At 37.4% G+C, this 27,234-nt stretch overlaps 1 protein-coding gene across 1 annotated transcript in view; it reads right to left on the bottom strand.

Annotated features, from left to right (window-relative positions):
* The window catches only part of CRB1 (crumbs cell polarity complex component 1), a 223,616-nt gene that overhangs the window by 143,359 nt on the left and 53,023 nt on the right, over positions 1-27,234 (bottom strand). Inside the window, exon 2 of the mRNA XM_008985348.4 lies at positions 14,325-14,906. Within this exon, the coding sequence (XP_008983596.2) occupies positions 14,325-14,906 (582 nt within the window). The remainder of the gene's footprint in view (positions 1-14,324; positions 14,907-27,234) is intronic.

Below are 27,234 nucleotides of genomic sequence, written 5' to 3'. Positions count from 1 at the left end.
ATCCTGGATTATCTTACTATCAACTCAGCATGGTTATCACTCCTTCCTAAGAAGACATCCTTTTGAAGGAGGAGATGCCAGGTAGTACATTTTCTCAAATCTCCTCTAGATGGCTCATGGTTTGAGTTGCCAACGACAGGGACTTCCAAGTTTGGAAGGCAGGAGAGAAGCTATGATTCTGTAGAAATTGTTCTGACCAGTTTCACACGCAGGCAGATGTCATTCAGGGCAGCTTCCTAAAGGTATTTCGAGAACCACTAATTTTAACTCTGTAAGATGGGATAGTTGAACATTCTCAGAGATTCTTCAGAATTACAACACCTTTACAGGAGCCTTTTTACAACTCCTACTTTGGTGTTTTGAGCTAAGACCTTTGCTGGCAGCTTCTTTGATTTTCCCTTCCTCATCGATTGCAAACATGTCCCAGAAGAGCAGCTTCATGGGCTTTGTGAGCATGCTACCTTTGCAGTCAGCCAGTGCCCTGAGCTTAGAAGGAGCTTGCACTCATTTGCTTGGTCTTCCTCTCAGTTCCGGAGGCAACAAGATGACATCAGGATGTCATTAGAATTGGTTCCTTCTGAGGGTGGTGAGGAAGAATCTGTTCCATGTTTCTACCCTAGTTTTCTGGAGGTTTTTCTAGCAAACTTTGGCATGCCCTGCCTTGTGGAAGCATCCCCCCTATGTCTGCCTTCATCTTCATATGTCATCCTCCTAGAATATGTGTCTGTGTTCAAATTTCCCCTTTTCCATAAGGACATTAGTTATATTGGATTAGGGGTCTGACCTACTCCAGTATGACTTTCTCTTAAGTAATTACATTTGCCCTGTTTTCAAATAAGTTCACATTCTGAGGTACTGAGTTAGAACTTCAACATAGGAAACTGAAGACACAATTCAACCCACAACAGACTCTAAGTTTGGCTAAATGTTCTGCTATCACTTGAAAATTTTGAACAAGAGACCACACATTTTCATTTTGCATTATGTAAATTATGTTGTATAGCTTGTTCTGTGTTAAAGCCCTTAATTCTTATATTAAACTCTTTATACCTGAGCTTTATAGAATGGCTTCTTTTTTCTTGATGAAATCTTGATTTAGATACAGACCTAAGATGGGAAATATTTGGTTGAAATACTCAAACAAGCAGAACTGTTCAGATTTTGGTTCAACCCCTAAGTGAGACAAGAAAATCAGAGAGCCAAAAAACAACGAGGGTAAAAGTCCCATACTCTTGATCCCACCCTCAGGCAGTTGGCAGTTGGCTACAATTCCACATAAGGGTTATAGTTTCAGGAGAAAGGTTGTCAGTGTCCCCATTTTTCTTCTAGAATTTTGGAAAGACATCAGGCCACACAGTTTTTAAGCCACCATAGCACAGAAGGGAGAGAAGAGGAAACTTCAGCAGACCTGGATGGATGGAAATAAGATAGCTTTTAGAGAATGCTTGTTGAAAAGCATGCAGAGCAGTCACACGTTTTCTCAAATGACTGAGATGAGCTAAGGAATTGTAAAAATGGTACTTGCTACTGTTGCTTTCCTTCCTCCCCTTTTCCTTTGCCATTCATCAGGGAAAAGTAGAAAGAACACAAATTTTTTAGATAGACCATCAGGACTGAGCTCTTCTCTGTCACTAATAACACTGAGGTTGGATACAGTAAATGCTACATCAATGGTAGGCATTACCTATAGTGTGTTGTTATTGCCTGCATTCTTTCCTTAATTCTTTAGGTAGCAGAATAAATAATGTTTGAAAAGTGATTGGAAGCAAAGACAACTCTAAAAGAGAATTTAGAATAGCCTTAAATTCACTTATCAATAAATATATATGACGTTACTGGGCGTATAAAATCTAAAGATGGGAAAAATTTTGGAGCAGCCAGTATGTCAAATACAATTTTTAAAAAATCAACAATTAATGTAGAAAAAGCAACAGAGCAATAGTAAATATATAGCAAAATTAGGTAATAAATACTTGAAGTGGATTAATAGTCTTACAGCTAGAGAAGAAGGTAGAAAATGGAGATTTCCGGTACTGGAAAGTTGAAGGTCAAAAACTAGAAGGTTTAGAGAGCAATGAGAGGGACATCCCAGATGCTTCCCATGAAGTCCGTGATTGTTGAGGAGACATCAAGACAGAGAAGGAGCAAGAGAGGGTGAGGACATGGAGAGGCCAGGCAACTGAGGTCCTGCTAAAAGTTCAGTGGAAGCAAGGAAATGAGAAGCCTCCGGATGTGGTGATAATTTTGGTTGTAAAGCAGGTTTGAATGACACTAGGGTCTAACTTGAAAATGGATCCTTGTATGGCTGTAGTGGAATAGAGATGAAGGTGACTGAGAATAAGAAGCTCACAAAATTCCCAAAGCATGGTCCATACAGTTCCAATAATGGCTTCTAACCACATTTGAGTAAAGTGAAAATTTATTTTAACCTTTTTAGTATTTTGTTTTATTTCCCATTAAACTTCTGTCATCACTCTATATGCTAGTCGTATGTCATGCCAGATGGTTTGCTTTTCTTCAAACCTACCATATACCTCTACCGCTTCAAGTTTTCGTACACACTGATCTCTGTCTGGAACACCTTTTTCCCGCTTGCCACCCAGTGAAGTCATCCTTTTAAAGCTTAATGTTAAACGCTCCACCAGTGGACTCATAGGAACAGTGGTTTCAGCAAGAAACCCAACCTTCCCTCTTGGCCTTGAGAATCATGGAGATAAGAACTCTTTCAAAAGATTGTGTGGGAAGTAATCTCATTGAATAAATGCCAAGTTTCAGCAAAAGCCATGGGATTAAAAGTGCATTAGGAAAAACAAAAATATTTGGTTTATCTATTTGTAGTTGCAAAGACACTATAGGACGAGAAGCTGGTGATCATTCTAACAGAAGTCAGAAAGAAGATTTTTCCCTGTGACATTTTCACATAAGCCAATGTAGTACATTAGCAATCTGTATCTTCCGACCAGATCACACTTATTATTATCGTTATTGTTTTTTGAAATGGAGTCTCACTCATCTTGCTTTGTCACCAGTGGTGCTATTTTGGCTCACTGCAACCTCCACTTCCCAGGTTCAAGCAATTCTCATGCCTCAGCCCCCTGAGTAGCTGGGACTACAGGCACATGCCACCATGCCTGGCTAATTTTTGTGTTTTTAGTAGAGACAGGGTTTCACCATGTTGGTCAGGCTCGTCTTGAACTCCTGACCTCAACTGATTTGCCTGCTCTGGCCTCCCTAAGTGCTGGAATTATAGGTGTGAGCCACTGCATCTGGCCCAGATCATCCTTCTGATACTATCTGTAGAATGTCTTCTTCAGGCTTCTCACAGGTGTTGATAGGGTTTGGCTGTGTTCCCACACAAATCTCTCTTGTATTTCCATGTGTTGTGGGAGGAACCCGGTGGGAGGTAATTGAATCATGGGGGTAAGTCTTTCCTGTGGTGTTCTTGTAATAGTGAATAAGTCTCACAAGATCTGATGGTTTTATAAAAGAGAGTTTTCCTACACAAGCTCACTCTTTGCCTGCTGCCATCCATGTAAGACAGGACTTGTTCCTCCTTACCTTCTACCATGATTGTGAGACCTCCCCAACCATGTGGAATTGTGAATTAATTAAACTTTTTCCTGTATAAATCACCCAGTCTCGGGTATGTCTTTATTAGCAGAGTGAAAATGGATGAATACAGGAATCACTCCACAATTCCAAATACACGATAACCTTCCTCTCCCCACCCATGCTGATCTGCTCCACACCCATGCCTGCCAAAACTCTCCTCTCAGTGAATGGTATTATCATCCAGGTCATCCAAGCCATAGTTCTAGGAGTTATCATCTTATTTGCTACTATTCCCCATATGCTAGTTAGTCATCAAATCTTATCATTTCTCTCTTAGATATGGATCTAAGGTGCCATCCTTATTGCTGTGACCTTAATTCAATCCACATCATCTCTCATCTGCTCTCACCTCTACTGACTTCTCTTTTCGCAATCACTCTACATTTCTATAGAAATGTGATCACTATAAAGTACACATATGATTATACCATTATCTGCTTAAATTTTTGACATCATCCCTCTCTCTATCTGCTTGTCTCTGAAATAAAGCACAATTGCCTTGTGATGCAGTGGAAGCTTCTAAATGATGTGGATTCTACTGGTGCCACCCACAGCAATGTCCTCGAAGCTCCACTGTCTCTCGCGACTCTAGTCTGTGCATAGGTGTTCCCCTTACTTGTAATGCCCCAATTCTCACTCCCTAATCCCCCAGGCCAGCTCCAATTAGTTCCCAAATATCCAGTTTGTACATCACATGATTCTGGAAACTACACTTACTCACTTACATTTGCCTCTAATGGTGCTCCACTGTGCTCTCAAAATTCCTCTTAATATAAATGTCTATATATATATATTGTCCTCAATTGCTTATTTTTCTATTTTATCTACAAAATTGTGAACTCCTTGAGGTCAAAGTCTTTGTCCTTTGACATCAATATCTGTGGCACTTAACACATATTATTCAATATAGAAAATGCTCAATAAATGTTGAATGCATGAATAATCAAGTCACAGCTATGAAATAATCAACTACCTCTCCAGGAAGGCAAATTGTACGCCATAACAGAGTTTCTAAGTGTTTCTACAAGCCTGGGCCATGAATCCAAAGCCCAGAATTCAAATGTGTGGCTTTGGCAAATGTTATGGTTTCAGAATGATTGTTCCCCAAACTTCTGATCAGTATTTAGAGACTCTGCACTCCAAGTGGCATCTTTCTGCATTCAGAGATTCATGTTAACATTCTGTGCCACAAGATAATGCTATCAGGATGGAACAGATCTTGACTCTGACGCCGTCCTCATCATTCTTTACAGTGGGCAGGGAGCACACCATGCAGCAGCAAAGCGTTGATAAACCATTCTGAATACCTTTCTCATTATCTGCAGAGCCCACTCTTTGGAAATAATTGTAGTCTGGCTTCAGACCATCATCTTAAATTTCAGATTCGATTCAATGTATTTGATGCTTAACAGGTCTCTATGCATAATATTTTTCTTTCAAATAAGAATTATGTATGCTATTTTGGGGCTCTTTATATATATCACGTACAACAGTTATCAGTGCAAGTTGGTGACACAAGTGTCAGAGCAATGAGGAACTGTAGCATTCAGTTTCATTATAGGGATAGATTTACAGTAGGTTGTCCTCCTAGATATTACAGTCATAATCTGTTTAACATCCCAAAGCAATAAGGAGAGGCTGGATGACTTCCTGCTCTGATTAATAACATTAAATAAGCATAACAATGTTTAGCAAGATGTTATAAGAGATTGAGGATAATTATTATTTTCAATGAGAACATCTTTGGAGTTTCAGCCAATAAGATTTCTGGTTTGTGAATTTAGACACACCTTTCCTAAGGATGCTGAAAATAACAAAATGCTCCTTTGTAATCATTCACTTAAGGCAGGATTCTATCTCTGAAGGACTGCCGAATTTTGTCAATTTAAGGCTCCTTTTTTTTCTCTCTCACATTTTCAACTTCTTTAGAACTGAGATGCAATTTACAATCAGCAGAGTTTTACTCTCATGTTACAACTTAACCAAATAATTTTTCTCTTTCTTAGTGATATCTGAAATGTATGTAAGACTGATAATGTATTAAATCAATAGGAAATTTGTCCTAATAAATGTTATTAATACTCTATTATTTTATTTAACTATTTTGTTATATTTTATTATTTTCTTATTACAACTATTATACTCCTTTTGTTTCTACAAGTTTTGCTTTACTGCTAGACAAAACTGTAATAACCTGTGGTTTTCATATTAAGCATTTTTTTTCAGGTTTTCTTAATCCTTGTCATATTGTGTCCTTTTCACCATCAGTGAAAGTTTAAGCATGTTCTTGACACTGTTTCAAACCCATCTTCCCAGAATACTATGGAGGCTGAAGCTAGTTCTAGGAAGAGAAAGAATGTCTTTTCTTTGTCAGCTCTAAAAGTGGAGCATTGGGAGGGAATTCTCCTGCTTCCTTGTATCTAATGATTACAGTTGTCTGTTTGGAGGACAGTTTCCTCTCACTCTGTGAGCTCATTCTTCATTCCTCTTCTCCAGCCATTTTTCTCTAAATCCATCTGTATGCCATTTCTCCCACTTTACCTGCATCATATATGTCATAAAATGTACCATAAGATAGTACAATATTGTTTTCCCAAGTTAATAGTCATGACTTTCCCCATATACTTTCTATATTTTATACATTTATATACATGTTTTTTTAATGATGAAAATAGCAAAATATATATCAAATACATATCAAGTTTAAGAACCTGGAGTAACCCATTTCAGAGTCTTCAAGATGCTATGTTTGAAAAATGCACTGCTTTTATTAATGGTTTCTGTCTTAATTTTATACATCATGGAAATATTATAGAAAAATTATAATATCTTCAATTTATTTTAAATACATTAATATTAAATATTATGCATTTTCATACTTCCACAATTATGTTTTAATCATAGCAAATTACTTTCTTATGTTTCTCTTCATCAGTATAATTATTATTTCTAAATATGTAAAATTGTTAAAAATAGTAATAATTTCTTAAGTTCTTTATTTTATGATATGGCCATTTTAGAAGTTGAATTCTCACCTAGGCATATTAAAATATTACACTTTAAATGTATAAGTGGTGTAGAGAGATTTTGACCTTCAGTTAATCTATTCCTGAGTCAGATTCTAACAGTATTCAAGAAAGAATGCTTTGAAGTAATCAAGTATAAGATTACTTGAAAGCAATTCAAGTATAAGAAAACAATACTTGTAAAAAAAATAAAGGCAAATATTGTTAAGACATCATTGGTATTAATTAGTAGCAATGTTTTAAGAGACAGAAATATTGGCAATTAACTCATTCATAGCCTTAATAGTTTATGGAAAAACTTTTGCTAAATCCATTTCTTTCTCACCGTGACCCTAAGAGTTAGGTTGTATTACCATGCCAATGCTTGAATGAGAAAACAGAAGCTCAGAATAATTGTTATTTATCAGTACCAAACCACTAGAGAACATCTAAGCAGAGCCTGGAATCCCTGTCTTCTGCTTCCATTTGTCTTTCCACCACATCTGTTCTTTATATTACTATATATATTTCAGCTGATCCCCTTTGCATTCGGACCTGCACACACACCCTGCTGATAACGAGGTAGGCACTAGGAGAAACAGGAGTCACATGTCAGAGAGAAAGCTGTCTTTCTGACTCATAGATGATAACTTCTTTCTATGTCCTTCTACATGGTAGAAGGGGTGAGGGGTATCTCTTGGGCTTCTTTTTTAAGGGCATATAGCCTATTCATGAAAGCTCCCCACTATGAACTAATTACCTCCCAAAAGCCTCACCTTTTCATACTATCACCTTGGACAGCATTTCAACATATATATTTTGGGAGGACCAAACTTCCAGATCACAGCAACCGCTTTCCAAAACACCTCTGAGGTCCTCCTCCCTTGATATTCAACATATTATTATCCAAATAATAATAATAAATGTAGGCAGAGGGTGGAAGTTTCAGTTTTACATTCTGAAAGGGATGCATTTTTGCTCTACTCATAGGTCATTTTATTTTTCTGGAAAGAGTTGCTGACTCCAGCCAACATTACCAGCTTCTTTCTTAGTGCCTCCTCAGCATGATGTCTATGGACAGATTGTAACTTGTTGACCCTCCCGATCCGATAATAATCTGTGAGCATTTTGTCAGGGATACATTTTATCTTAGTCTAAGTTAAAATTTTTATGTCTCCAAGGTCCAGCACAATGCCCAGTGCATTGCAAATCTAAATATTTGCTGAGTAAATATTTGTTATTTTCTGCACTAGTCAACAAACATTTGTCAGAACCTGGAAACTTCATTTCTTCATAAAAATTATTTCAAATGACTCTAGTCTGAGTAAAAGCCTGAACAAGTGTTTTACTTTACATGACAGCACAAAACATTATCAATTTCATAATTAAGACCATATAAAAAACAACCATTTTTTGATAACATTATTTCTCATGAAATAAGCTTATATTTAATAACATGTAATACTTTATTTTCCTCAAATTCTTTCCCATGACCATTAAATTATCTATATTATTTGCCATAGATACCCTCAAAGTGATTTAATTGATCAAAATATATTTAGAAAAGACAGAACACCAATTCCAGATTCAAATGTCCACAATGACTGAAATGTAAATGCTGCCTTTGATAGGGGCCACTGTAATGGCAGTGTCTGTAAGCTACATCATACCTCTTAGACTTATGCATCAGCAGGGATGAGGATCCCACTGAAGAAGGCCCAAGAGGAACATAAAATATTATCAAAAGTAAAAGAAGGCCTGATGGGACAATTTAAATGAGTAACGATCATGTAACCCAGGGAAGTAAAATATGTTTCAGCTGTGCACGTGAACGACACTGCATGGCAATATGGTTGATAGAAGCTAATAAGAAAGACTGCATTCTTGCTAGGATATTGAAAAGGACAGATTTGCTCTGAATAATCTAGACATTGCCATCAGAGGGCAATAGAGGGCAGAGAGAGAAAGGCATGTTTTCATTTTGTTTGCATGATCCATGATCATTCTTTGTTAATTTCCACCTTAAATTTTAAGGGTGGAACAGGGAGGAGGGAAAGCTACTGATAAAACTTGATAGATCTCTTTCATGCTTCCCTCCACCAAGGAGTGTATTTTCTTGGACAATTGTATTAACCTCCCATAGACACTTGAATTCCACCGTTATCACCCCCTTCAGTGTATCTTCAACATAATAAGCAGAGTGACCTTGTGAAAATCATTCCAGTTCTCTGCTCAGCACTCTCCAATAACTTCCCATCTCACTTAGAGTAAAAGCCAAAGTCTTTACAGTGGCCTACAAGGTCCAAAACATTATCTCTCTATCTCCTCCTTCCTCTTTCATTCCAGTCACACTAACTTCATTGCTGCTCTTCAAACATTCCAAGGACTCTTTACCTCAGGGCCTTTGCATCTGCTGTTCCTCTGCCTGGAATGCTATTCCACAAGACATTTCCTTGGTTCCCATCCTCACCTCTTTAGAACTTTATTCACATGTCACCTTCTTATTGAAGACATTTTTGATCATTCTATCTAAAATTAATCCCTAACACCATTTTTTTGTTTTACTTTTCTTCATGCGATTATTACCTTCTGGAATGTAAGAGACTTTGCCATTCCTTTTCTTTACTCTTGCATTTACAAAACATAGAACAATGCCCAACTCATTGAGGTACTCAATTTATGTGTGTTGAATAAATTAATGACTAATGAATTCAACAAATGTTTTAAAAATCCCTATCATGTGTCTTATAGTCCATCTTGTGCTGCTATAACAGAATATGTGCGATTGGGTAATTTATAAAGAACAGAAATTTATTTCTCACAGCTCTGGATGCTTAAAAGTCCAAGATCAAGGGGCTAGTAGGTTTGGTGTCTGGTGAAGTCCCACATCCAAGATGGTGCCTTGAAGGCTGCATCCTCTAGTGGATAGGAACATTGTTCCTCACATGGCAGAAGAGTGAAAGGGGTAAACCCACTCCCAGAAGCCCTTTTTATTATGGCATTAATCCATTCATGAAGGTTCCATCCTCATGACCTAAATACTTCCTCTTAGTCCCCACCTCCGAATACTATTGCATAGGTGAGCAGATCTCAAAGCGTAGTGTCCAAACTAACGGCATCAGCATCACATGGGAATTTGTTTTAAATGCATATTCTTGGACCCCATCTTATCTGTTGAATTAAAAACCATATTTTGATGATAAGCTGTACTGGTGAGCCTGATGCATGTCAACACTTGAGACCCATTGATCTACATTATAAGCTTATTAAGTTGAAAATGGCAGTTAAACTTTTAATACATGTTTTCATGTTAGAGATTTCAAGCTTTCCTTGGGTAAAATAAGTTTGAAAATATTCTGACCTTGATAAATGTTAAGTGAGTCTTGGTCCTAGTGACATTATACGTTTCCTTTCCTTTCATGCCCATGGTAACTCTCCCAGGCCGGGTCCTAAAATCTTACACCTCTGTGATCACAATGATCTCCTAACTAGTCTCCATGAACTAACTAGTCTTCTAACTGCTCTGAAAGTACTAATACATTTCCTTGACTATATAATGAATTTTTATGCATTTTTATTTCTTCAATAAAATTCATCATACAAATGAAAAATACATTGAATATAGTGCATTTTCTTATATCACAAGAGATTATTTTTATACCAAAGATCTATTTTATAGTAGAGAAAGTAAGATATTTTCCTACACTGATTTGCTTCAACATAGATCGAACTGGCCTTTCTCTGCCCTCTTTCAGCTCTATTTTTCTCATACTGCAGGCATCTGAATGTGAAAAATGTACATTAATCAATCTGGCTAATTTTAAAGAAGACCTCAATTATGAAATGATTTGTTGCAAAAACTTGAACTAAAAGCAGTCACATGCTTAGAGCTAATATTCTGTTCATTAAAAAAGTTTTCATCCACTTACTTTCAGTTTCAGTTGGGGTTTTTGCTTATGCACAGCAGATTCTCACCAGCTTCTTCAGTGGCTCTCTCTGAGCCCATTTCTGTGTTCATGAATCACTGCTCATGAAGCATAATGGAATGCACAGAGGAGAATTCATGCAGTGTGAACCCTCTCCATGTGCTGCAACTCTTTTTCCCCTTCTACCTCGCTGCCTTTTAAAATTTATTACCTTTTCTTACTTTGCTGCTCAGAGGAACACAGGTTTTTTTCTGTAAGAGGAGTTCTTTATGATCACTCTAAATTTGGATGTAGTGCACAGCAGCTAGGTCATTGTAATACAGTTTCCAGGACTCATCAGGAGGTCTGAGTTGAGGCAGAGCACTCCAGCGCATCCATGCTGATAGCTGATGGTCTTTTGTCTTTCCTTCCCAACTTCAGCTTTTCCCTTGGTTCTATAGACCTTCTTTGGGGTTCTCATTAATTGGCCTGAGCTGCCACAAGCACAGGTGGTCATGGGATAGCAAAGAAATAAACTAACCTCTATGTGTGTCTAAATGATGGCATAGTGCAAGAAAAGTTTCCAAATAAAGTTCACATGGACTTTATTTGGCCACCAGCCCTAGCTATACATTAGACTCATCGATGAAATTTGACCCTCTGAAAGTAGAGTCTGAACACCTCTTTAGATCTCCCTGAGAAATTGCTAATGAGTAGTCAAGGCTGAGAAACACCAATGAGCTACCAGAACACAGGCCATTCTATTTTGTGTAGGAGATTGGTGAGCAAGCCTATGACTGCATTTTTTTTGACCTGAACAAGCCTAAGCAGCTAATAATAGACCTGAATTTTATCAGCCTTATGAGTCTCTCATTTAAATTCTGTTTGCAAGAAAGTTTTATATATGTCACTTGAAAAGCTGAAATAATAAAATTTAGCTGATTTCATAGAAAACAAGGGAAGAATATAGTCAAATAGGGAACAACACTATTATATCAGGGGTTGACAAGGAAAGCATCCTCATTGTGGACCTAAGTGTTATAGTGACAAAAGGGGACCCATTCCCGTTGGACCCTGCAGGGATGTGATACAACACAAAGTATAAATGAATTCATTGTAGGGTGAGGTACCTTATGATGGAATTTGACTACGTTTCACATTTAGAATATATCCTTTCTATCTTTTATGCCTAAATTTAGACCACTGAAAGGATTCATTAAAAGGCAATTAAAGTTATTTTAAAAACATAAATTGTAAAATGTAGATTTTCAAGTTGTGTTTTTACAAATATAAGACTATTACAGAATACTATAGTTGAAATGAATGAAACATTAATTTGATTTCACATCTATGCCTTTTAATCACCATTTGCAATATTGAAATGCAAGCAGAAAATGGAAGACACTATCTTAATGAACTGTACTGATTTTTCAATGTGACCATTGTAAACAAAACAATTCCAAGCCAGCCCCAGAAAAATTTATTTTTACTCAAAAATTAAAAAAAAAAAATTGAAATTCACTTGCCATAACTCTCACCAAAGAAACGAGACACCCCAGTATGGCATACAAACAAGGAGTTTTTCATATAACCATTGTTTTATAAGCTCTTTTAATATTTCCTATAACTTTTAGCACAGGATTGATAATTAAAAGTCACTTGATAAATGATTTTCCATTTGACGCAAGTATTCTACCATCACAGAGTATACATAAAGTAACACGAAAGTGAATTCTTTTTAATATCAACTTACCTGAGTTTCATTATGGGGAAGAGGTACCCAGAAATAGATGGAAGAATTTTAAAACTTAGAAAAATTTAGTAACAGTTGATTAAGTAGCCATCACTCACAAACACTGAGCCAGGCTTTTAGAGAAAGAGGGCCTCCTCTTCTTAATCCGCTAACTGACATCTAATAGAAACTCAGAAAGTATTGATGAATTAAAGAATAAATGTAAAACAATACTTCTGCCCTTTAGGAACTAACATTTTGGGGGAGGGCAAAAACACAGATACCTGTAATATAGGAAAGAATTATGGGGAATTCTTTAATACAGGTGTCAACTAGTATGGACATAACGAATATAATTACTACAGCAGTGTGAAACCATTCTTCCAGCTGGAAAAGAACCTGGAAATGCTTCTTGTGTTACATAATATTTGAACTAGGTGTTAAAAAGTATAGGAGAACTTCAGAGTAGACATTGTGAAGTGGGGAAGGACATTCCAGGGGGAAGGAAATCACTTGAATAAGAAATGAATGAGATTTATTAGGGTAAATAAAAGGCTTTGGTGGAATGATGTGTGAGGACGTGACCATTGTCGCGAGCCCACACTGTGAAGGGCTTTCAGGGAGAGGCTAAAATTGTTTTCTGTGCAGTGGGATGCTCTCAAGGCTCTCCACAACTGGGGTATAGATCTATTTTATAATAACTGGGAAATAAAAGTTATTTCAAAGGCAGTGGTCAGAACAACTTCGAGAAGGTAGAAGCTATAAGGAGAAAGTTTGGGAGGCTGTGTAGTAGCACGCATGAGAGTTGAAATAAACCCAAACCAAGAGAAAAATGGATGAGTTCAATTGGGAACATGTCTTACCTGCCAAAACAGCAGATTCTGAAGATTGGTTGTGTGTAAGGGAGGAGGGAGAAGGGAAAAATTTCATTTTAGAGGGATATGTCTATTTTGTAAAATATATAGTTTTAGAATGTTTAAAAGCAAAAAGATGCTTGAGGGTTCTGGTGCAAATTTTGAAGAGAAATATTTTCCAAATAGTTATATTGTGTAACACTTGGAAAATAACAAAATGGCAAAATGATAAAATACTTGGAAAATGATAAAAATGACAAAATAAAGAGCTAAGTGTGAAAGCATTGGGAGAAGAAGGCAATTTCAAAGCAGAAAGCCTCAGGAAAGCTTTCAGGGAGGTACAAAAGTGGCGTGAGCTAAGGGAAAATGATATTAAAATGTGAGTGATGTCTTGGAGATCTGAGTCAGGAACTGTAAGAGTGGTGAGCAGAGGTTAGAATGAATGCACGTGAAAAAGCACAGACTAGGTAAGTTACCCCCTTACAAGTAAATGGAAAAGCCCAAAAGTAAAGCGTAGCAAGAAATGTGGGCTGCGTGAAGAACTGACCTAAAACAGTAACAGTGGTTCAAAAGGCTAGGGAGGATAAATACTGAGCGTGAGGAGGCTGAATAGCACATAACCTGGTAACAACGAGTTGTCACCTTGTTACTCTACTATTAAAATAAAATTCTATCAACAGAAACATCGTAAAGAACAAATAAATATGAGTTGCAATTGTTTGCTCTAAGACATAAAATAAGAACAGGCTGTTTTCTTAATAAAAATCATGATTTATCTGATATACCATGCTCCAACACCTTTGCTATCAGTGATCTGTTGATCATACTCAAATCAGAACTAGAAACCCATCAATTTCCAACCTGCCTTCCCAGAAGGTTGTAATGCTGGCTTTGGGGATTAGAAGGCAGGCTTAAACTGGAATGAAAGGAACATGCACTGATGAGGAAACCTGAACTGTCCTCAAGCTTCTCTTGGAGCCCACTTATTCTAGACCAAATCCCAGTTGTAAATCATGTAGCGCCCATTTAAAACAACAACAGTGATGGGAGGCAACCACTTAGAATTCAGCGCATTCAGTGGATTTTCAATAGTTTTGGAAGTTTCTATCTAGTGATTGATTCCTGTCAAGAACTTGGCCATTTTCATAAACCTCTGCTTCTGCCACTTAGAGAGAGCTAATTACACCATCTAGGATTCAGCTATGATCACACTTACCAGAATAATCGTGGGGACATATACAAGTGTATCTTCCTATTTCATTGAGGCATGTAGCCTCGTTCTTGCAGGGATCAGAAGCACATTCATCCACTTCCAAGTCGCAGTGCCTGCCTTGATATCCTGGGACACAGAAGCAGGAGTAGCCATCAATTCCATCCTGGCACATGGCCCCATTTTGGCAAGGGCTGGAAGCACACTCTTCATGATCTATCTCACAGAATCTTCCAGCATATCCAGCAGGGCAGATGCAGACAGGATAAATAGGGTCCTGATGGCAAATACCTCCATGTTGGCAGGAGTTCATGCCACAGGAACCAATGGTAGTTTCACAGCTTGTTCCACTGTACCCAGGAGGACATTTGCACAGAAAGCTCCTTTCTCCTGGCATGTTCACACAAGTGGCACTTCCTTGACAGGGATTGGAGAAGCAAGGGTCTTTCATGTTGTCACAGTCTTTGTCCAAATTATTGGCGGTGTCTGAACAAGAGCAATCATTGTCTTTTGAAAAACCCTTGCATGTAGAATTGTTTTGGCAAGAATTTGAGAGGCACCTGGTGTTGTTTTTATTGCAAAAGGAATCTACAAGGAAATAAAAAAATCAAGATTAAATTTATAAATGGTTGAGGGCAAAGTTAAAAATCTTTCTTTGTGACTCTTATGCTTCCTTAACCAAACCCATTAATAAAATATAGTTGGCTGCATTTTAATCAGGAGTTCTAATTCCTCATTTATCTAAACTTCTCAAATAGTTTCTAATAAGAAAAAAAAATGGCTGGCTTGAGATTCTTTCTCCTTCTCCATATTCCCTTTCTCAGGTTTAAGTACAGTTGAGTAATGAGATAAATTGAAGCAGCTGTTAATATTTTCTATATGCACAGAATATTGAAACTCACATTATTTCATAAAATATTTTGGAGAATACTGTATCTGAATTACAAAATTGTCTCTGGAAAAGTTGCCTAATTGAAACTAGTATTTAAATGAATGCAGTAAGTTGGTTTGTGACTGCTTTACCACCACGACCACCATTTTATGCTCCAAATAAAAAGCATAGAAAAATGAAAAAAAATTTTTTTAAATAACATTCTGACCAATGATGATCTACTCTCTGCAATAAGAGAAATGCCAAGTATTTCACATATAATTTCTTATCCTCACAGCAATATAATTATTTACATTTTACAGATGACAGATTAAGTCTTACAGCAAGGAAATTAATGTAGTAAAGTTTGAAAACTCTCGTTTTCCTGTAAGACTTCTGTCCCAGAACACATTTTAAAAATTCTAATTGGAATATTAACCTTCAGGAAAGCAATAATTCTGCATTTTTCTCTCCAAATTCATTGGATACTTGTATGCATGAAATTTTTCTCTGTATATATATATATATATGTATATATAATGATTGTAACATTTTTATTTTCTTAACGTTTTATGTTGAGAAACTTTATGATTTGGCAACTAAAATGTATCAAGCCACAAAACATGCCTTTTCATGTTGACTCATCTAACACATTATTCTCTTATTTTTACTTTCTCACAATATTGTTCACAAACATAATAGTGAATAACAGTACAGGCTTTTAATTTAAAAGGTTACAAAACGGTGCTATCTCTGCTCACTACGACCTCCACCTCTCGGGTTCAAGCAATTCTCCTGCCTTAGCCTCCTGAGTAGCTAGAACCACAGGTGCCCACCACCACGCCGGCCTAATTTTTTGTATTTTTAGTAGAGATGGGGTTTCACTGTGTCAGCCAGGGTGGTCTTGATCTCCTGACCTTGTGAAGAAAGTGGGGAAATAGAACAGAAATATGTAAGAGTGCATAGAGAATGGGAAAAGTGTGCCAGAGTAAGACTCATTGAAGAAAATACATTTGAAATGTGCTTTTAAATGAATAGAAGTAAAAGAAGGGTATTATTTGCGAAAGAAATAAAAAAAGAATAGAGATACTGGCATTCTCTGTAAAAGGGAAGAAAAATGTGATGGGAAGAAAAAATGAAGATATATTTAATAGTACAAACATTGGGCAGTATTTCCAGTTTTTGTGTCCAAACTGAGCAAATACAATTAAGTATTACAAATAACTTCCACCCGCAAGGACAGATCATGAATTTATACTTTGGCCTTTGTTTTGTTTTGTTAGCAGTGATGGTGATGATGATGGTAATGATGATTATTTAAGCCACAAGTTGATTTATTAGTGTGGAAAGACAGCAGAGGAAATGAGCATTTATATCCAAGGCTCTATCATTAAAATTTTTAAAAATAGAATTCTAATAACATTTATTTGAAGCATTTTACTTATGAAAAACCTAAGGTTTAAAAAGGCTAAGTAATTTTTGCACCATCATGCAAAAGTGGGTTTTGAACCTCCAGTCTGTTAGAGTCCAAAGCCCATTTCTTTTCACTAAATCATTTTAGAGGTTAGGCTTTTTAAAAGCAAGTTTGTACTTAAACTTTTTACTTTTCACACATGTGTTTACTTCTGCTACTTTTCAAAACCCCATAGAAGACATAAAGGGATAAAAACTGAGCCACTAAAAAATGCTCAACATTATCTGCCATTAGGGTCACAGAAAGTAAAAACAATATCACTGCACACCCACCAGAATGGCTAAAATGACCAAAATTGAAATACTATATGTTGATTTTCACTAACTGATCATTTTTGCCTGTGTGTTATTAATTGTATGTCTTTTTAAATAATGGACTTTAATTTATTAGAGTCTGTCTATATTTGCTTTTCTGTCTTATGGGTTTTTGCTTTTAATATTTTACTTCCTTAATTTTACTTTCTTTGCATTTAACTTGCTGCTTTTTTAACTTTACTTTTTTCAAAACTTTACTTTTCAGTTCTTTCTCTCATTTTTCAATTTATGACTAAAGATTTATCTATAAGCACAGCTTTCTCGATTTCTGTATTTCCTTTCATTATCACTCAGAAAAATGTTTTCTGGTTGTCATTGTGATTTTTTTCTTTGGCTCATAGAAAATCTATAAAGATCAATTAGGCCAAGTTTGTTAATTGTGCTATTCAGACCTATAATATTGTATATTTTTTTTCTCTCAGTTATTGAGACTGATGTGCCAGTGTGATTTTAAGCTTTTTATTTTTCCTTTTAATTCTGACAATTTTCACTTTTATATTCAGAAGCTATCTTAGCATGATCATAAAAATTTAGAATGGTTACATCATCATGCTGGTATGACCCTCATATGCTTACAAAATATTGATTTTATCTTGAATAATGCATCATGGCTTAAAAGACTAATTTTACTGTTATTACTATTGTGTTATCACTTGTATATGTGTCATGTATTGCTGGTAGTAATGCAAAATTGTATAGGTAATTTGAAAAAATTTCAAAGTATCTTATAAATTTAAACATACACTCATTACATGACTCAGCAATTCCACTCCTAGGTATTTACTGAAGAGAGATAAAGACATAATTTCCACACAAAAACTTGCATTTAAATATTTATAACAGCTTTATTCATAATTTTCATCAACTGGCTAATAAATTTTGATATAATCAGACACTGAAATACTACTCAGTAATAAAAAGGAGCAAATTACTGTTGCCTAGAACAATACAACAGAATCTCTAAAGTATCATGCTAAGTGACAGAAACCAGACACAAAGACCACATGCTATATGATTTCATTTATGTGACATTCTAGAAAAAGGCAAAACTTGAGGTAATTTTTGTATATGGAGAAGTTGGTTGGGGTCCAGCTTTATTCTTTTGTATTGGGAAATTATTTTTCCAGCACTGTTTCTTGAAGATATTATTATTGTCCCATTATGTAGGATTACCATCTAGACTAAAGATAATTTGACCATATATCTGGCTTATTTCTGGATTATCTATTCTGTTCTTTTGTTCTATATGTCTATCCTTATAAGTGTGACACATTGTTTTGATTACTGTAGCTTTGTAATATGTTTTAAAATCAGAAGCATAAGGCCTCCAGTTTTGTTTTGATTTCTCAAGATTGTTTTGACTGTTTAGGGATCTTGGGTATTCCATGTAAATTTTAGGATAGTTTTCCTATTTCTGCAAAAACACACCATTTGGATTTTGATAGGGATCACATTAAATCGGTAGATCTCTTCATTTAGCATAAGCATTTTAATAATATTAAGTCTTCCCACCTGTGAACATGGATGTGTTTCATTTATTTCTGTCTTCTTTAATTTATTTCAACAATATTTTATAATTTTTAATCTGCAAGTCTTTCACTTTTTTGGTTAAGCTTATTCTTAAGAACTTTATTCTTTCTGATATTATTGTAAATAAGATTTTTTCTTAATTTCTTTTCAGACTATTCATTGTTAGTACACAAAAATGTAACTAATTTTGTGTTGAGCTTGTATCCTCCACTTTTGCTGAATTTGTTTATTAGTTCTAACATTTTTATTTTTTGTGTATATTTATGGAAACTTTAGAGTTTTCAAGTAGCTTTTTAAAAAGGTCTACATAATTAAAGGTATATATGAGTCATATATGTGCACATATGGGGAAAAATTACTCTTTAAATACCCTTTATACTTTCTTTATGTTCTAAAGAATAATGACAAATGAACATGATAATAATCAGGGAACATCCCTGTATCCATAAATTAGCTTAAGAAGGGACAGTATCACCTTCTTACACACAGATTGTATGAAATTATCACAAGTTTGAGGAAATTATCTAAGATAAACACAGAGACCAAAACATCAAAATAAAAAGAAAAGTAACTTGGAAGTAACAAAGACCATTCAAGGAGTAGTCAAAACTTATTTTTTTTAATTCTATAGTTAATATGTTCAAAGAGTTAAGACAGGATGCTTCAGTGATGAAACAATAATAGGAGGCTATTCACATAAATGTCTAGAAGCAAAAGAGGTTTTTGAAATTAAAAATGTAGTAGCAGAGGCTGTGAGAACAACCCAGGATTGGAGCTTTCCTTGAATCCGTGGAGAGGTGAGTCACAGCTGCATTTCCAGACTGATCTTTGTTGCCCACAGAACGGGGAAATTCCCAAGTATAAAGGAGACGCGGGATGCCAGGCAGTACCTCTGCCTAGAGAAGCCGGCAGCTGGGGTGGTGGCGGCCGGCCCTACACAGTGCTTCCCACAGGGTGCACTTGTCTGGGTGCCCTGTTGAACTGGCAACCTGAGACTTCAGAGGGCTGCACTTGAGACTGAATGAGACTTGGATAGTGGGCCAGCCAAGGGGATTGCAGGGACAGAGCATCTGGGGTAGCCCAGCAGGACGAACAAAACCGCGATTTCAAACGATCCCCGTGCAGGCGGTCCGAGACGATCTGTGGGGGAGGGGCGTCCACCATTACTAAGGCAACCCACCCCAACAGAGATACAGGCCCACTGCTGATGCAGCCAGCCGTTGCCGAGGCAACCCGTCCCTACTGAGATACACGCCCACTGCTGATGCAGCCTGCTGTTGCAGAGGCAACCCGCTACAACAGAGAGACTCCGCTGCAGGGCGTGGCGGAGACCACAGAAGAACAGCACAGCCTGCAGCAACAGGGCAAACCACACAACAGCAGGGCGGAGCCTCGGAAGGCAAACAGTGGCTAGTCTGCCTCCTAGCTGGGCAGGACACCTCAACCAACATCCAAAAATAAAGCCCGAACCACCCAACACAGAGCATTTGAGAAAAGAAGGGTTTTTTTAATGAGCTCTGTTGCAGCAGAATCAAACATAGCAGCCTAACAGCCCTGAATGAACAACAGAGCTCACAGCTCAGCAATTGAGCTCCTATAAAGTACAGACTGTCTCCTCAAGCAGCTCCCTGACCCTCTATATCCAAAAGACTGACATTTGGCAGGCATCATCCTGGGACAAAGATAGCAGAAAAAGAAACGGGTAGCATCCCTCACTGTGCCACAGCTGCTAGAGGTGCACCCCAGACAAGCAGGGCCTGGAGTGGACCTCAGCAGTCATAGAGCGAAGGGGCTAGACTGGCAGAAGGAAAACCAAGTAACAGAAATACTTCATCATCAACAATCTGGGTGTCCACTCAGAGACCCAATCGAAAAGTCAGCAACTACGCAGACGACAAGCGGATAAATCCACAAAGATGGGAAGAAACCAGTGAAAAAAGGAGGAAAACACCCGAAACCTGAACACCTCGCCTCCTAGAAAGGACCAAAACTCTTCACCAGCAAGGGAACAAAGCTGGACGGAGAATGACTGACGAAATGACGGAATTAGACTTCAGAAGGTGGATAATGAGAAACTTTTGTGAGCTAGAAGAACATGTATTAAATCAATGCAAAGAAACTAAGGAACTTGAAAAAAGATATGAGGAAATGATAACAAGAATGGATAACTTAGAGAGGAATATGAATGAATTAAAGGACCTGAAAAACACAATACGAGAACTTCACGAAGCATGCACAAGTTTCAATAGCCGAATTGACCAAGCAGAAGATAGAATATCTGAAGTCGAAGACCAACTCAATGAAATACAACGAGAAACCAAGATCAGAGAAAAAGCGCAAAAAGAATGAACAAAGTCTCCAAGAAATGTGGGACTATGTGAAAAGACCTAACCTACGTTTGATAGGTGTACCAGAAGGGGATGAAGAGAATGAATCCCAGCTGGAAAATACTCTTCAGGACATCATCCAGGAAAATTTCCCCCACCTAGCAAGACAGGCCAACACTCAAATGCAGGAAATACAGAGAACACCACAAAGATATTCAGCAAGAAGAGCAACCCCAAGGCACATAATCGTCAGATTCAACAAGGTTGAAATAAAGGAGAAAATACTAAGGGCAGCCAGAGAGAAAGGTCGGGTCACCCACAAAGGGAAGCCCATCAGACTCACAGCAGATCTCTCGGCAGAAACACTACAAGCCAGAAGAGAGTGGGGGCCAATATTCAACATTCTTAAAGAAAAGAACTTTCAACCCAGAATTTCATATCCAGCCGAACTGAGCTTCAGAAGTGAAGGAAAAATAAAATCCTTTGCGCACAAGCAAGTACTCAGAGATTTTGTCACCACCAGGCCTGCTTTACAAGAGCTCCTAAAAGAGGCACTACACCTAGAAAGGAACAACCAGTACCAGCCATTCCAAAATCACACTAAATGCTAAAGAGCATCAACATAATGAAGAATCTACAACAACTATCGGGCAAAACAGCCAGCTAGCATCAAAATGGCAGTATCAAATTCACACATAACAATATTAACCCTAAATGTAAATGGACTAAATGCACCAATCAAAAGACACAGACTGGCAAATTGGATAAAAAGCCAAAACCCATCACTGTGCTGTATCCAGGAAACCCATCTCACATGCAAGGATACACAAATGCTCAAAATAAAGGGATGGAGGAAGATTTACCAAGCAAATGGAGAGCAAAAAAAGCAGGAGTTGCAATTCTCATCTCTGATAAAATAGACTAAAGCAACAAAGATCAAAAGAGACAAAGAAGGCCATTACATAATGGTAAAAAGATCGATACAACAAGAAGAGCTAACGATCCTAAACATATATGGACCCAATACAGGAGCACCCAGATACATAAGGCAAGTTCTTAATGACTTACAAAGAGACTTAGACTCCCACACAATAATAGTGGGAGACTTTAACACTCCACTGTCAATACTAGACAGATCAACCAGACAGAAAATCAACAAGGATATCCAGGGCTTGAACTCAGACCTGGAGCAAGCAAACCTGATAGACATTTACAGAACTCTCCACCCCAAATCCACAGAATACACATTCTTCTCAGCACCACATCACACCTACTCTAAAATTGACCACATAATTGGAAGTAAAGCACTGCTCAACAAATGCAAAACAACTGAAATCATAACAAACAGCCTCTCACACCATAGTGCAATCAAGTTAGAACTCAGAATTCAGAAACCAACCCAGAACCGCACAGCTTCATGGAAACTGAACAACTGGCTCTTGAATGTTGACTGGGTAAACAATGAAATGAAGACAGAAATAAAGAAGTTCTTCGAAACAAATGAGAATGAAGACACAACGTGCCAGAACCTCTGGGACACATTTAAAGCAGTCTCTAGAGGAAAGTATATAGCAATAAGTGCCCATATGAGGAGAATGGAGAGATCCAAAATTGACACCCTATCATCAAAATTCAAAGAGCTAGAGGAGCAAGATCAAAAAAAACTCAAAACCCAGCAGAAGACAAGAAATAACTAAGATCAGAGCTGAACTGAAGGAGATTGAGACACGAAAAACCCTTCAAAAAATCAATAAATCCAAGAGCTGGTTTTTTGAAAAGATCAACAAAATAGACAGACCACTAGCCAGATTGATTAAAAAGAAAAGAGAGAACAACCAAATAGATGCAATAAAAAATGATAAAGGGGAAATCACCACAGATTCCACAGAAATTCAAACCATCATCAGAGAATATTACAAACAACTCTATGCACATAAACTAGTAAACCTGGAAGAAATGGAGAAATTCCTGGACTCCTGTGTCCTCCCAAGCCTAAACCAGGAGGAAGCTGAAACTATGAATAGACCAATAACAAGGTCAGAAGTCGAGGCAGCAATTAAGAGCCTACCACACAAAAAAAGCCCAGGTCCAGACGGGCTCACAGCCGAATTCTACCAGACACACAAAGAGGAGCTGGTACCATTCCTTCTAAAACTATTCCAAATAATCCAAAAAGAGGGAATCCTTCCCAAATCATTTTATGAGACCAACATCATCCTGATACCAAAACCCGGCAGAGACCCAACAAGAAAAGAAAACTTCCGGCCAATATCCATGATGAACATAGATGCAAAAATCTTCAATAAATATTGGCAAGCCGATTGCAACAGCAAATCAAAAAACTTATTCATCACGATCAAGTAGGATTCATCCCGGGGATGCAAGGCTGGTTCAACATACGCAAGTCTATCAACGTAATTCACCACATAAACAGAACCAAAAACAAAAACCACATGATCATTTCAATTGATGCAGAGAAGGCATTTGACAAAATACAACAGCCCTTTATGCTAAAAACCCTCAATAAACTCGGTATTGACGGAACGTATCTCAAAGTAATAAAAGCTATTTATGACAAACCAACAGCCAATATCATACTGAATGGGCAAAAACTGGAAGCATTCCCTTTGAAATCCTGCACTAGACAAGGATGCCCTCTCTCACCACTCCTATTTAATATAGTACTGGAAGTTCTAGCCAGAGCAATCAGGCAAGAAAGAGAAATAAAGGGTATTCAAATAGGAAAGGTGGAAGCCAAATTGTCTCTATTTGCAGACGACATGATAGTATACCTACAAGACCCCATCGCCTCGGCCCAAAAACTCCTGAAACTGATAAGCAACTTCAGCAAAGTCTCAGGATATAAAATCCATGTGCAAAAATCACAAGCATTCGTCTACACCAATAACAGACTTAAAGAAAGCCAAATCAAGAACGAACTGCCATTCACAATTGCTACAAAAAGAATAAAATACCTTGGAATACAACTCACAAGGAACGTAAGGGACCCCTTCAAGGAGAACTACAAGCCACTGCTCAACGAAATCAGAGAGGACACAAACAGATGGAGAAACATTCCATGTTCATGGTTAGGAAGAATTAATATCGTGAAAATGGCTATACTGCCCAAAGTAATTTACAGAATCAATGCTATCCCCATCAAGCTACCATTGACGTTCTTCACAGAACTGGGAAAAGCCACCATGAACTTCATATGGAACCAAAAGAGAGCCCGCATAGCCAAATCAATTCTAAGCAAAAAGAACACAGCGGGGGGCATCACACTACCGGATTTCAAACTATACTACAAGGCTACAGTAATCAAAACAGCATGGTACTGGTACCAAAACAGAGATATAGACCAATGGAACAAAACAGAGGCACCGGAGGCAACACAACATATCTACAACTATACAATCTTTGATAAACCCGACAAAAACAAGCAATGGGGAAAGGATTCCCTATTTAACAAATGGTGTTGGGAAAAGTGGCTAGCCATGTGCAGAAAGCAGAAACTGGACCCCTTCCTGACACCTTACACTAAAATTAACTCCAGATGGATTAAAGACTTAAACATAAGACCTGGGATGATAAAAACCCTAGAAGGAAATCTAGGCAAAACCATCCAGGACATAAGAGTAGACAAGGACTTCATGAACAAAACACCAAAAGCATTGGCAACAAAAGCCAAAATAGACAAATGGGACCTAATGAAACTCCACAGCTTCTGCACAGCAAAAGAAACAGTCACTAGAGTGAATCGGCAACCAACAGAATGGGAAAAAATTTTTGCAGTTTATTCATCTGACAAAGGGCTGATATCCAGAATTTACAAAGAACTCAAACAGATTTACAAGAAAAAAACAAACAAGCCCATTCAAAAGTGGGAAAGGATATGAACAGACAGTTTACGAAAGAAGACATATATGAGGCCAACAATCATATGAAAAAATGCTCATCGGCACTGGTCATCAGAGAGATGCAAATCAAAACCACATTGAGATACCATCTCACGCCAGTTAGAATGGCGATCATTAAAAAATCTGGAGACAACAGATGCTGGAGAGGCTGTGGAGAAAAAGGAACACTTTTACACTGTTGGTGGGAGTGTAAATTAGTCCAACCATTGTGGAAGACAGTGTGGCGATTCCTCAAGGCCTTAGAAATAGAAATTCCATTTGACCCAGCAATCCCATTACTGGGTATATACCCAAAAGACTATAAATCATTCTACTATAAGGACACATGCACACGAATGTTCATTGCAGCACTGTTTACAATAGCAAAGACCTGGAATCAACCCAAATGCCCATTGATGATAGACTGGATTGGGAAAATGTGGCACATATACACCATGGAATATTATGCAGCCATCAGAAATGATGAGTTTGTGTCGTTTGTAGGGACATGGATGAATCTGGAGAACATCATTCTCAGCAAACTGACACAAGAACAGAAAATGAAACACCGCATATTCTCACTCATAGGCGGGTGATGAAAAATGAGAACACATGGACACAGGGAGGGGAGCAGTACACACTGGGGTCTGTTGGGGGGAAAAGGGGAGGGCCAATGGGAGGGGGAGGTTGGGAGGTATAGCCTGGGGAGAAATGCCAAATGTGGGTGAAGGGGTGAAAGCAAACAGAACACACTGCCATGTGTGTACCTATGCAACTGTATTGCATGCTCTGCACATGTACCCCAAAACCTAAAATGCAATAAAAAAATAAGGAAAAAAAATGTAGTAGCAGAAACAAAAATACTTATTGAGCGATTGGAAAAATAATGTTGGGATAAATCTCCCAGACACTAGAAAAAAATATTAAGAGATGAAAACAGGAGAGAAAAAAATCAGGAAGTAGCAGATCAATCATGGAGGACTAAAAATGAGAGAACAAAGAAAACAGAGGTAGGGTGTTGAAGGAGGCAGGAAGAGGAGAGAGAAATACATAAAACTTGTGGCAAACATTTTTCAATTCTGAGGATGAAAAGGGAATAAGTTTATGGATTTAAAGTTTTCACCAAGTGCCAAAGAAAACTGATAAAAGAGTAAACTCGCACAAAAGCACGTCACTGTGAAATTTTTTAACAAAAAAAAAATCCTCAAACCTTTCATTAGTTGGGACAGGAAACAGTACATTTATAAAGCAGGAAATTATAAATTTATCAACAGAAGCACTAGAAACTAGAAGATATAAAATAAAGCCTTGAAAATCTTGAGAGGAAGTAATTTCTAAATTAGAATTCAATGCCCACCTAAACTACTAATCAAATTTGCAGAAAGTTATATTTTCAAGCATTAAGATTCACAATGTTAGCTCTCATGCTCTGTTTTCAGGAAGATTCCTGGCAACATGCTCCATGGATATGAGGGTGCAATCCAAGAAAGAGGAAGACACAGAATTTTGGAGGCAAAGAATCTAATAGAGCAAAGAAGCAGAAAATGTTGAAAAGAGGTCCCAGGATCCCGGATATGCTACTGGTTAAGAGATTAACCAGTTTTGAAAGAAGCAAGAGAAAGTGGAGCCCGAGGAAGAATTTCTCAAAAAAGAAAAATGAACAGAGTGACGTAGAGAGGTAATGGAAAATGAAACAGACCAACTTAAAAAAACCAAAAGAACGTTTACTGGTATTAATTCTAGGGAAAACTAAAAGTCATACAAGGAAGGAAATGACATCCTATATGTAACTGAAGTCAATACTTCAATTGAAGGGAATAATAAAATCAATGTAGAATTGAAAAGAATGTTACTTTATTATAACAATATTAGCAATAATACAATGCTAAACTAATATTGAGAGCAGAAGTGTGTGCGCGCGCGTGTGTGTTAGTATGTGTGTTGTTGAGAACTGCAGGAGAGTTAAATCTATTTTACCATAGTAGGATTCCAATAGATTACATCAGTAGCTAAAACTGAAAAAAAAAATCCACCTATTATTTGGAATATAAAGAAAAGTCAGAAGAAATACCTGGAAGAGTTTTAAATATGGGGAGTGTACATTGGGAGTGAAAAGCAGGAATGGGATGGTAGGGGTATTGCTGTTTCCCTCATAATCCTTAGGTACTTTAAAAATATTATTGAATAGATTTGATTAAAATGTTTTTAAAGCAAACTAGGTAGATTTATAATCTGGTCACATGCCCTATCTTTCATCACGTTGTTTCCGTGTACACTTTCAATTGCTTTTAGTACTGCTCCTGGACAAGATCATCTGTTAACCACATCCTCTTATCAGGTCTCCTCGGGTGACTGGTGTCACTAGCACCAATCGTTGCAAAGGTTTATGGGGGTATGCACAGGTGAGATGCTAATAGGCACTCTTGGAGATGCAGCCCATCACATGAGCATTATTAACTGATGGTACAGTACAGCTGACTGCACTAAGGAACCACACATGT

This window comes from Callithrix jacchus, chromosome 19 (genome assembly GCF_049354715.1).
Source record: "Callithrix jacchus isolate 240 chromosome 19, calJac240_pri, whole genome shotgun sequence".
NCBI lineage: Eukaryota > Metazoa > Chordata > Mammalia > Primates > Cebidae > Callithrix > Callithrix jacchus.
This window is presented reverse-complemented; position numbering and strand designations above follow the sequence as displayed.